The 11657-nt window shown below is 63.0% G+C and overlaps 3 protein-coding genes across 3 annotated transcripts; 1 reads left to right on the forward strand and 2 right to left on the reverse strand.

Annotated features, from left to right (window-relative positions):
* PHGDH (phosphoglycerate dehydrogenase) lies at window positions 1-3684 on the forward strand. The gene is made up of 12 exons (XM_014943352.1): window positions 1-236; window positions 498-649; window positions 854-919; window positions 1000-1054; window positions 1144-1242; window positions 1336-1468; window positions 1553-1701; window positions 1893-2045; window positions 2174-2306; window positions 2646-2773; window positions 2987-3215; window positions 3384-3684. The coding sequence occupies exons 1-12, from the start codon at window positions 99-101 to the stop codon at window positions 3536-3538; spliced, it is 1590 nt and encodes a 529-aa protein (XP_014798838.1). The 5' UTR covers window positions 1-98; the 3' UTR covers window positions 3539-3684.
* A 545-nt stretch (window positions 3685-4229) lies between these two features.
* HMGCS2 (3-hydroxy-3-methylglutaryl-CoA synthase 2 (mitochondrial)) lies at window positions 4230-8241 on the reverse strand. The gene is made up of 9 exons (XM_014943316.1): window positions 7784-8241; window positions 7090-7529; window positions 6689-6814; window positions 6224-6388; window positions 5985-6153; window positions 5730-5900; window positions 4894-5000; window positions 4662-4787; window positions 4230-4581 (listed from the first exon to the last, which is right to left on the reverse strand). The coding sequence occupies exons 1-9, from the start codon at window positions 7993-7995 to the stop codon at window positions 4475-4477; spliced, it is 1623 nt and encodes a 540-aa protein (XP_014798802.1). The 5' UTR covers window positions 7996-8241; the 3' UTR covers window positions 4230-4474.
* A 700-nt stretch (window positions 8242-8941) lies between these two features.
* On the reverse strand, window positions 8942-11390 carry REG4 (regenerating family member 4). Its single transcript, XM_014943318.1, has 6 exons — window positions 11323-11390; window positions 10489-10576; window positions 10272-10369; window positions 9483-9620; window positions 9297-9402; window positions 8942-9133 (listed from the first exon to the last, which is right to left on the reverse strand). Exons 2-6 carry the CDS (start codon window positions 10550-10552, stop codon window positions 9060-9062), a joined length of 480 nt encoding a protein of 159 aa, XP_014798804.1. The 5' UTR covers window positions 10553-10576; window positions 11323-11390; the 3' UTR covers window positions 8942-9059.
* Window positions 11391-11657: the final 267 nt, after the last annotated feature.

Genomic DNA, 11657 nt, shown 5'->3' on the forward strand with positions numbered 1-11657 from the left:
CTTTTAGGTCGGCGGGCGGGCGGCAGCAGCCTCTCGGCGGCGTGCGGAGAGAGCTGGTACCCCGTCCCGTCCCGTCCGGTCCCGTCCCGTCCCCCGCCATGGCGCTCGGGAAACTGCAGAAAGTGCTGATCAGCGACAGCCTGGACCCCTGCTGCCGGGAGATCCTGCAGGCCGGCGGCCTCCGGGTGCAGGAGAAACCCGGCCTGAGCAAGGAAGAGCTGCTGCGGGAGATTCGGGTGAGCGCGGCCGGGATGCACCCCCACGGGTGGGGGGGGGCGTGGGTGGCCGCAGCTCGGCGCCGGCTGGTCCCGGGGTGGCAGCGGAGCCCCCTCGCCCAGCGGGGCCGGTCCCCGCCTTCCGTCTGATGCAAGAGCCCGGCCGGTTTCACACGGTGGATCCCAGCCCCTCGCAGCGGCTGTCCCCAACCCTTCACCACCGCCACCCCCCTCCTCGGGACCACCAGCCCGGGCCCACCTGCGGTGTCTGTCTCCCCCCAGGACTGCGATGGGCTCATTGTCCGCTCAGCCACCAAAGTCACAGCCGATGTGCTGGAGGCGGCGGAGAGACTGCAGGTGGTGGGCAGAGCGGGCACCGGCGTGGACAACGTCGATGTGGAAGCAGCCACCAGGAAGGGTGTCCTGGTCATGAAGTAAGAGCAGGAGCGTGGGGACATCCCTGCCTGTGTGCTCCACAGGGGTGGCTTCAGCAGGGTGATAGGGACATCCCTGTCTGTGCTCCACAGGGGTGGCTTCAGCAGGGTGTCTTCCCCACCCTGTGGGTCTCTGTCCTCATGGCGTGCAGACCTCCAGCAGTCTGGGGGTGACACACCAGTGACACCATTCTCCATCCCCAGCACACCCACTGGGAACAGCCTCAGTGCCGCTGAGCTCACCTGTGGGATGATCCTGTCCTTGGCCAGGTGAGCGTGGGTCAGGACGTGGGGATGGAGGTGAGCCCCACGGCCCCTGCCCGCACGTTGATCGCAACCTCCCCTTTCAGGCAAATCCCGCAGGCAGCTGCCTCCATGAAGGAGGGCAAATGGGACCGTAAGAAGGTAGGAGGCGGGTTGCAGTGCCCTGGGCAGGACAAGGCTGTGGGTGCCCGTGCGGGGTGCACTTGCTCACTCTCCACTTTGCACCCTAGTACATGGGCATGGAGCTGAACGGGAAGACACTGGGCGTGCTGGGGCTGGGGCGCATCGGCAGGGAGGTGGCGATCCGCATGCAGGCTTTTGGCATGAAGGTAAGGAGCTGGGGCAGGGAGGAGCAATGGGGAGCATGCACCCCCCTGGCCCGGCCATCAGCACTGCAGAGGTGAGCACCCACTCTGCCTCAGACCATAGGCTATGACCCCATCATCACCCCTGAAGTCTCGGCCACCTTCGGTGTGGAGCAGCTGCCACTGGAGCAGATCTGGCCCCGTTGCGACTTCATCACAGTGCACACACCGCTGCTGCCCTCCACCACTGGTACGGGGTGGGCATCGGTGTGGGGGAGCTTGGGGGAAGCGGGGGCAGCCCCCCACCACTCATGATGCTCCCTCCCTCCCGTAGGGCTCCTGAACGACAGCACCTTCGCCAAGTGCCGCCGTGGCGTGCAGGTGGTGAACTGTGCCCGCGGTGGCATCGTGGACGAGGGTGCCCTGCTGCGGGCGCTGCAGTCAGGGCAGTGTGGTGGGGCCGCCCTTGATGTCTTCACACAGGTGAGGGGGGCTGCAGGGAACCCCCCGAGCTTGGCTTTGGCTCGGCACCACCAGGGCAGCCCTGCAAACCCCACAGAGCTGGGGACAACCCTCCTCAGATCCCCCCCTTGCAAGGGAAGAGGGTGTAAATGTCCCCCCAGGCTCCCAGGTGGGTGCTGGAGGGTGACAGTGGGACGGGGCTGTGTCAACAGGAGCCCCCAAAGGACCGTGACCTGGTGAACCACCCCAACGTCATCAGCTGCCCGCACCTGGGTGCCAGCACACAGGAGGCGCAGAGCCGCTGCGGCAAGGAGATCGCCATGCAGATCGTGGACATGGCCACGGGGAAGGGGCTGGCTGGCATAGTGAGTCCCTCCGCCAGGCACCTGACCTCTGTGCCTCAGTTTCCCTGTCTGTAAAGTGTGGGTGCATTGGGAGCGACCCTGTGTTATCGCTGGTGAGTTCCCATTGCACGTCCTGCTCTTCCTTGCAGGTCAACGGGCAGGCTCTCAGCAAGGCTTTCTCGCCCCAGACCAAGCCCTGGATAGCCCTGGCTAGGGCCCTGGGCACGCTGCTGCACACAGTGGGCAAGAAAGTGCAGGGCAGCGTTCAGGTCTGCACCCTCGGTGAGTCAGGCAGGCTGTGCCCCACGGCTGGGCACAGGGACCCCGATGGGTGGGCAGCACACGGGGGAGCGTGGGGACCCACTGGGCTGAGTGGATGGGAGGAGGGATGGGTGCACAGCCAGGTGGAGGGATGGGTGGGTGGGAGAGTGGCTGGAAGGGTGGGAAGATGGTGGGAGGACAGGGACGGTGGGGGTACGGATAGGTATACGGATGGGTGCATGGATGGGAGGGAGGTTGGGTGTAGGGTTGGGTGAATGGTTGGGTGGGTGGAAGGACGAACCTCAGGCTGGCTGCTCCAGCATGGGGTTGATCTCTCTGCTGCTGGCCCCTCCACCCCAGGAACACCTCTGCGGGAGGCTGGGAACTACCTAACGCCTGCCGTGGCTGCGGGCATGCTGGCTGGAGGGACACAGAAGGAGGTGACCCTGGTGAATGCCCAGTTGCTGGCCCAGGAGGCTGGGCTGAAGGTGTGTGGACAACCGGGGCTCCACATGTCAGCCGAGAGCACCCAGACCTTGTCCTTCCCTGCCAAGCAGCATGAGCCCAGCGTCACCCCATGGGGCTGCTAATGCACTTCTCAGGCTGAGGGGCATCCCCTGGGGTGGTTTCTGAGGACATCCCTTCTTTGTGCCCTGCCATGTGCAGCACCTGGGTGCTGAGCATCCACATCTTTCTGGCAGGTCACGACCACCCACAACGACGTGGCCCCCGAGCCCGATGGCAGCACCGGCTTGCTGCAGGTGGCCCTGCAGGGCACCCCTCACCGGGCAACGGGAACGGTGCAGGGCAGCACTCCTGTCCTGCGGGAGCTCAATGGGGCCACCTTCAAGCAGCCGGCCCCGCTGGCCGGCCCTGTCCTCATCTACAGAGCCAAAGCCTCCGAGCCCAGCACGCTGCCCACGCTTGCTGGTGAGACCACCATGTCACCCCTGAGTAGAGGGGGCAGCCTGGGGGGACCCTGCATCCACCCTGGATGCAGCAGGGAAGGGGCAGGTGTTATGGAGAGACAGGGATGGGTTGCTGAGTGCTGGGGTGGTGGGACAGCCTGCAGCCCCTCACCCCTCTCCTCCTCTCCAGGGATGCTGGGGAAGGTGGGGGTCCAGCTCCAGTCCTACCACAGCTCTGCCATTGTGGCGGGGGAGCAGTGGAGCATCGTGGGGCTCTCGGCCCCCCTGTCCGACCTTGGCGAGCTGAAGCCACGCGTCACGGAGGTCTTCCAGCTCCACCTCTAGTCCCCAAGCGCCGGCAAGGACTCTCCCAACAGCCGCAGGACCTGGACCCGCACCCCCCCCAAGCTGGGGGAGCATTGCATCTGGCCCCACCTGGCCCCCACGCTGGGCTTGGGGTGGCCCCATGCTCAATAAAGGGTCCAGCAGGAGAGAGTGTCTGATGCCTTTTCTGGGTGGTTCCTTGTCCCCTGACCCCAAAGCTCCTACAGGTCCTGTCCCCCCTTCCTCCTGCCAGCTCCCCCCATGCCCCCCCGCTGCTGTTTGCTCAAGGGTGCAAAGGTCTTCATAGCTGCTGTGGCCCCACCAAGGTCCTGTCCGGCCATGGTCCTGTGCTGGGGCTCGGCCCAGAGAGCAGGCAGCGTTCCAAGGGGGGCTGAGCCCTCCCATGAGCCCTGGAATCGCCTGCCTGCTCCTCCCTCATGGATTTTTCCACAGGGATGTTTCAATTTGCCAGCATCACAGGGAAAACAGCATCTTATCACCCCCAAACTGGAGACAGAGGATCTGGGGTTTACTTGGCTCCCCCCAAAACATCAGGGCGCACTCCCATCCTGGGGAAATGGGGGATATTGAGGCACGTGTCCAACAGGGCAGGCGGTTGCGTTGGGTGCCCACGGAATAAATCCTGCAAGAGACCACTATCCAGCCCTGTGGTGGCTGAGGGAAGGGCCCTGGGGTGGGAGAGGACCACTCGTGACCAGGAGCCAGAGCCGGGCTGCTGCCCCCTCTCATCCGTGTGTTTATTCCCCCATGCCACCCGGGTGCTTGCAGAAAGCACTGCCATCTCCACCAGCTCCAGGGCCTGAGTTGCTGCCAGCTGCTTCTCAGCCATCCAAGGTGAGGTCTCCTGCAGAGGCCAGCTCCAGATTTGGGGGTGAGCAGGGATGCTGGTGGGGAGGAAAGCATCCCCCTCCCTGGGGCTCACCACTCCGGTCCCCCCTAGATGGGCTTCCTGGCATATTCCCGACGGTACTTGGCATCCACTCGCGTCAGGTACCAGGTGCCAGGAAAGAGATCTGCCTGGGAACCGTGGGGAGCATGGTCGGCTGTGGGGAGAGGGTGGTGATGCTCAGTAGGGCCGTGGGGCACCAGTGGGGAGGTGCTGTGACCCCCCAGCCCCACTCACCCAAGTGATGGGTCTCCTCCCGCCGCTTCATGATCTCAGCAAAGTCCTGTGGGGCCACACGCTTGCGGGCATCCAGGCGAGCTGGCAGGTCAGCCAGGCTGGAGACCAGCTTATCCAGGGGCGAACCTGGGTATGTGGGGACCCCCGGGGTGAGACAGCACTGCCAGTGGCCCTAGCCCCACAAGCCCCACGCTGCCCTTCCCTCCCGGCCCCCCTCTCCCATGGGGCTCACCTGGGGATGCATCCTGCGAGACGCGGAGGGAGAACATGCTGGCGGCCAGCCCCGAGCCGTAGGAGAAGGCACCGATCCGGGAGCCTGCCAGGTCCCGCGCCGAGGACCTGCAGTGAGGGGTTAGTGGGGATCAGGGGCTTGGGGGTGGATGCAGGGCTGTAGGGGCAGTGTAAGGGGCTGCCTCCTGCCCCCTTCACAGTCAGGGGGGTCCTGGGATTTGGGGCTGAATTAAATGGCAACTTGTGGCCACACTGCCAAGAGCAGGTGGCCACAGAGCAAGGGGATTCCTTTGGAGAGGGCTTGGAGCTGGGGAGCACCAGGGCTGCCCAAGGAGGGTTGGTGGGATGAGGCTTTTGTCTCCTCCCCATGCCTGGCTGTTCCCATGGCTCCTTTGCCACTGCTGGTGGGAGGAGACAGCCATTCTGCTGGGCACAAGGGGGTTTTCATCCTCCTGGCACTGACAGAAGGGCTTTATGCATCGACCCAGGGCTGCCCAAGGAGGGGTGGTGGGATGAGGCTTTTGTCTCCTCCCCATGCCTGGCTGTTCCCATGGCTCCTTTGCCACTGCTGGTGGGAGGAGACAGCCATTCTGCTGGGCACAAGGGGGTTTTCATCCTCCTGGCACTGACAGAAGGGCTTTATGCATCGACCCAGCTCCAGCAAACTGGGATGAAAAGGTTGGATGGGGAACTGTGTGGGGTGGGGTGTGAACATCCATGGGGTTATGTGCAATAAAAGCATTGGATCTCTGCTGCAGTGAAAGGGGCTGAGCGCTGGAGCCTGTCCTCCCCAAAACAAACTGCCCCCCACCCCGAGTCAGATTTGGGGGGACTCACTGTGCCAGGAGGGAGGCCAGGCAGCCATACATGGACGGCGTGTACATGTTGCCATTGCGGGAGGAGAGGAGCAGGGAAGGCTTGGTCTTCTGGTTGAAGATCTCTTGGCTGGCAGCCTGGAAAGCCTTCTCCACCTCTTTGCTGGTGTAGGTGTCCTCCAGCTTCACGCCACTGCCCAGAGAGAGGCTGGCTCAAACCCACACAGTCACGTCCCCGGCCAGGCTGGGGGACAGGGGACACGGTGCGGGGACCCACCGGAAGGACTGCAGTCCCTTGTAGAGGCCGGCAGCTGTGTCGGGGTTGGGGGTGGCCAAGAAGTCATTCAGCAGCAGCCGCCCCACTGACTTCTGCACCAGCTTGCAGAAGGGCGTGTGGAAGATGATGTACTTGAAGTCATCAAGGGTGAAGGGCCTCTGGATGCCAGCTGGAAGGCAATGTGGGGCTGTCAGCATCCGGTGGGATGGCATGGGGACCCCAGGGGTGCTGCTGCTTACCCTGCTTCCACTGGCTCTCTGCCTTGCGACGGTACACGGCGTAGCAGCGGTCCAGCGCCCGCAGGTAGCACTGGATGGAGAGCTGCCCGTCCACCACCGGGTACTCAGAGGACAGGTCCGGCTTGTAGAAGTCATAGGCATGCTCCATGTGGGTGCCTCGCAGGCCTGGGAGTACAGGGAGAGCTGGGTGTGGGGGGAGTCCCATCTGGATGGTAAGCACCCATGGGTGCTGCCATGCCATGCCATGCCAGCCCCAGCATTTGCCAGCCTCCTTGGGTCACTCTGTGGTGCCCACAGGGATGTGGCCGGGCCTGGATCTTGGGGTACTCAGCACCAAGCAGCCACTGGGGCTGGCAGAGCCAGTGCTGCCATCACTGAGCAGCTCTGTCGGGCTGGGACATGGATGTATGGCCTCCAGGGACAGCACCCACCAGCTCGCCACCCCCAAGGTCTCATGACACCAACCTCTCTCCAGTACCAGCGGGGCATTGGGTCCCACTAGCATTGCGATGGCACCAGCACCCCCCGTGGGCCGTGCGTTCCCTGTGGCGTAGACAGCGATGTCCCCACACACCACCACAGCATAGCGACCTGGGGGAGGACAAAGTGGTCAGCGGTGCCGTCAGTGGGTGGGAGCATCCATCCCATGGCCCTTGTGCACTCCCATCCCCACGCTGCCAGGTGTCACAGCCAAGGCAGGCAAGAAACAGGGGTAATGGAGAGCCTGGAGGGTCAGCAGCTCCCTTTGAGACTTGCCAGAGCATCTTTGGGCTTCAGGCCACCTCCTGTCTCCTTCCCTCATCCCATGGCACCCACCCAACATCCAGCCCCGCCATCCCCACGGCACGGTCCCTGCCCACACACACCATCCCAGGCGCTGGACTCCACCCAGGCGGCTGCGTTGAAGAGCGAGGCCGTGCCCCCGTAGCAGGCATTGGTGGTGTCGATGCCCTCCACGTCAGTGTTGCCCGAGTCATGGAAGAGCTGCATGAGGACGGTCTTGACGGCCTTAGACTTGTCAATGACGGTCTCGGTGCCCACCTCCAGGCGGCCGATGGAGTCCCAGGAGAGGCGCCCACGCTCCACCAGCCGCTGCACCACCGTCAGGCACAAGGAGTTGATGTCCTCGTGGGCGGCGCAGAAGCCCATCTGCTTCTGGCCCAAGCCCCGTGTGTATTTGCCGGCCTCCACACCATCATACCGCTCCAGCTCCTCCTGCTCCACGTACTGGGCGGGGAAGTACACCTCCAGTGCCAGGATGCCCACGTCCTTGGGCCAGGTGCCCGTCCCAGCAGCACTGGAGAGGCTGTGGGGCAGAGGGAGCAGCAATAGTCCCATGGTGGTCCTGAGCCTCAGGACAGGTGGCGGCCATAGGGAGATGCCACCAGCGAGCAAGCTCAGGCTGTGAGCACCCCAAATCCCTCCTGGTTCCCAGTGCCCAGTGGTGCTGAGGGGAGGAGGGAGAGCATCCCCTTCCCCAGCAAGGCTCAAAAGCACTACCAGCTCCCCGACTCCCCCCTGGCTATGCCTTCACCCAACCCGATCCGCGTGGGTGCTCACCATGCCCTCTGCAAAGCCATGGGGTGTTGGAACCCCCAGGGTGCCTGCTCTGGCCCCGGTGGTAACCTCCTCGCCCCCCAGCAGCGCGCAGCACGGCTGACCAAGCGCAGCATCTTCGCCCCAGCCGCTGCACAAACAGAGGGACAGACAGCAGGACAGACAGACGGACAGTGGGACGGGCCTGGTGCTTTTATAAACTGTGCGGGCAGCATAGCACAGCCCTCCCAGCCCTTATCAGCATGCCGGACCCCAGTGCTCAAAGGTCACCGAGCTCCAGCCAACACGACAGGGACAGCGGAGCAAGTACTGGCTTTGGAGGGGGGGGACTTGCAAGACATCTCTGTCTTGTGCCCTAAAGCCCGGGGACACACTCAGCTGGAGCCAGGGCTGAGCAGTGTGATGGGCTCAGGCTCCCTGTGCCACAGGGTGGTGGCAGGTCTGGTGTCCGTGCCTTGCTGGCACAGCTGTAGTCACCATGCAGCCCACGAGGTGCTGTGTGGCCTCCCTGACTGCCTCCACGGTCCCAGGAAGGGAGCAGAGGGCAGCTGGGGGGCTTGGTGCCAGCACCACCCGTGCCACCCAGGACGCGGTCCACCTCCATCACGTGCCATGACTCCAGAGGGAGGAAAAAACCCATGAGCTGGGGGCGGGCAGACCCATCTTCAAAACAGCAGAGCAAACAGACACGTGATGCCTGTGGCAACACTGCGGTGACACAAGAAGGGACCTTTGGTCCTGGTGCTGCGGTCAACATGGCCATGGGGCAGCATCACAGACCCCCATCGAGCTAATTGCACCTGGGGGAGGCACCCACCTGCACACCCATGACAGCTCCCATCCCCACCCACTCTCCTCCATGCCTGCACCTTGGGGACATTCCTGTCCCCTACACCTGCAGCCCAGGGACATCCCGTCCACCCCCCCCATTCAGCACCAGAGGGTTGAGGAGGAGCAAACATGAGCACCTAGCCAGGAGAGCTGCTGGCCCCGTGGCTCCCAGGGACTCACACCCAAATGGCTCTGCCGGCACCGGCAGCACGGAAGCCCCCGGCAGCTGGGAAGCTCTGGGAGCCACATCAGCCCCTGCTGCTCCCTCACCCAGACGCCTGTGGGTAGACTGTACCAGGGCATTGCATCAGCACCAGACTCACACAGCACTGACATGCTTGGGTTTTTTATAGATGTATTTTTAGGAGTTGGGGAGAGAGAAGCAGGGGTGGCAAGGAAGGAACACCGCCAGCATGGGGTCCTCCATGGGATCCCCCGCGGGCCAGGCTCAATGTGAGGGGATAAACTTGCAGATGTAGTGGTGCTGCTGGGCACAGTCAGCGCTGGACCACACGGTGAAGCCTGCCGGAGAGAGAGGAGAGATGGGGGTCAGTGGGAGCCAGAGTGAGGACAGAGGCATCAGCCTTGCCTGCTGCAGTCTGGGTGAGGAGGATGAGGAGGTGCGTGTGGGGGGGTGTCAGCTGAGACAGAGTGATGGAGCTAGATGCAGGGTCTGGGCACTCACTGCTGAGATGGGTCAACACGCCGCAGGTCCCCCCTTGAGCACCGTTCCCCGTCAGCCCACTGTTGATGCTGTACTTGTGCCCACTTGCCCACTGCCAGGTTTGGCTCTGTGCAGGGAGAGGGGGGTCAGAGGTGTGACTCCGCTCCCTCCTGGCCCCCTGCCACCCCCTGCTGCCTCCCATCTCACCTCATGTCTGTAGTGGAGGCCGACCCAGACGGGCTGTGCACGCTGGTAGTAGGAGATGACCTTCTGCAAGGTGGCTGCCTCCCGGGGCTCCTCCACCCAGGCCAGGTGGGCACTGGCATGGCTGGCCTGGCACTGCCTCTGTGGGGAGAGCCATCAGTGCCAGGGCACCCCCAGGAGATCACAGAATCACATGGGGTTGGAAGGGACCTCTGGACATCATCTAGTCCAACCCCCCTGCCAAAGCAGGTCCACCCAGAGCAGGTTGCACAGGAACATGTCCAGGCGGGTTTTGAATGTCTTCAGAAATAGAGACTCCACCAACTCCCTGGGCAGCCTGTTCCAGGGCTCTGCCTGCCTCAAAGGAAAGAAGTTCCTCCTCATGTTTAGGTGGAACTTCTTATATTCAAGTACGTGCCCATTTCCTCTTGTCCTGTCCCTGGGCACCCCTGAAAAAAGACTGGCCCCATCCTCTTGACACCCTCCCTCTAAGTATTTATAAGCATTGATCAGATCATGCTCAGCCTTCTCTTCTCTAGACTAAAAAGGCCCAAGTCCCTCAGCCTCTCCTCATAAGGGAGATGCTCCAGGCCCCAAATCATCTTTGTAGCCCTCTGCTGTACCCTTTCCAGTAGTTCCCTGTCCTTCTTGAACTGGGGAGCCCAGAACTGGACACAGTACTCCAGATGGGGCCTCACCAGGGCAGAGTAGAGGGGCAGGATAACCTCTCTCAACCTGCTGGTCACACTCAGATGGGGGTCCCTGGCCATGTGTGTACCCCAGCAGGCTTACCTCAGCTTCGTCCCAGGTCTGGGGGTCACTGAAGTACCTGAAGCAGCTGAATTTGTAGTAGGACCAGCCCTTGGGGCAGTAGTCTATGTGCCGGGCACCTGCGGAGGGAAAGACGTGGAGAGGGATGGGGGACAGCCAGCACTGCTGGATGGAGAGGAGCCTGGCTCCCTCCCAGGCTCGCTGCAAAAGCAGCTGCCCCTGGAGTGGTGGGACTCACCAGCCGGCCACAGGAGCCCCACACAGCCCAGCAACAGGAGAGCAAGTCCAGCTGCTGACACCATCTTCCTTGCTTCTGGATGTGTCCCCTGTAAGAGCTCGAGGGGGTCACATCAGGTCCCTCGGGGACAGGGGATGCTGCCTGTGCCCAGAGGGTGCAAACCTGCCCTGCTGTGGGCTAAATCTGGCCCCTTTTAGCCAGCTGGAGGAGATGGCAGCCCCGGGGGTTGTGCCATTCTCTCCCCTCCCTGGCACAGGTCACTGCCCCGTGCCCACACCCCCGCACCCAGGCACAGCTCGAGGTCCCCAGCCCACACTGGCAGCAGGGACTCCCTTCCCCACCAGTCCCAGTCTCGGTGGGAGGCATCTCGGTGAGCCAAGCTGCTCCGTGGTGGCATGGAGAGAGCGCTGCCATGGGCACAAGTTGGGGGACCCCAGCCCTGCCCTGGCATCGGGCAGCAGCAGCAATGGCACAGGCAGAGCCAGGGCCAGTGGGGATGCAGGGACTACGTGCACAGCATCGTTTTCCCCCCGTGAGCTGGTAGTGCTGCCAGGGCCAGGCCAGGGAGACACATGGGCCACATCAGCGCAGTTCCCCTTTATCTGGGCTAATCCCCGGGCACCGGGGCTGATTTGCAGACTCAGCTCATCTTCCCCTCAAAGAAGCAGCGACAAAAGTCAATGCAGGACTGGAAATTGCATCGTTGCAGCCTGCCCCATCCCGTGCTCATCTTCCCTGGGAGCTGCCAGGGCTGGCACCTGCTCCTGCTTGCCCACAAGCCACCTTGGAGCATGTTGAGGCCTCAGCCCACCCCACAAGGGTCCCCTTCCTTACCTCTGTCCAGGGACTGGGAGGAGTAACGGCTTCTCGTGGGTCACTGGGAGAAGAAAGGAGAGGAGCTGCCCTTTATAGCCCGGTGCTCACCAGCATCAGTGTTTGCCCAGCTCAGGTGATCCCACCATAAAAATCTTACTGCTGACTCCCCTTCATACCCCCTACGTCGCTGGAAAGCTGCCCAGATCTCTGCTCTGTTTACATACAACGTTCTTGCCGAAAAGACAGGAAGAACCTCTCCTAGTTGGTCAATAAAACCCCTGCAACTAGTATTAATTACTAACGTAAATGCAGAGATAACCTTGTGGCAGAGAGCAGCATGGCACCAGGCAGGG

This window comes from Calidris pugnax, unplaced genomic scaffold, assembly GCF_001431845.1.
Source record: "Calidris pugnax isolate Ruff unplaced genomic scaffold, ASM143184v1 scaffold63, whole genome shotgun sequence".
Taxonomy (NCBI): Eukaryota; Metazoa; Chordata; class Aves; order Charadriiformes; family Scolopacidae; genus Calidris; species Calidris pugnax.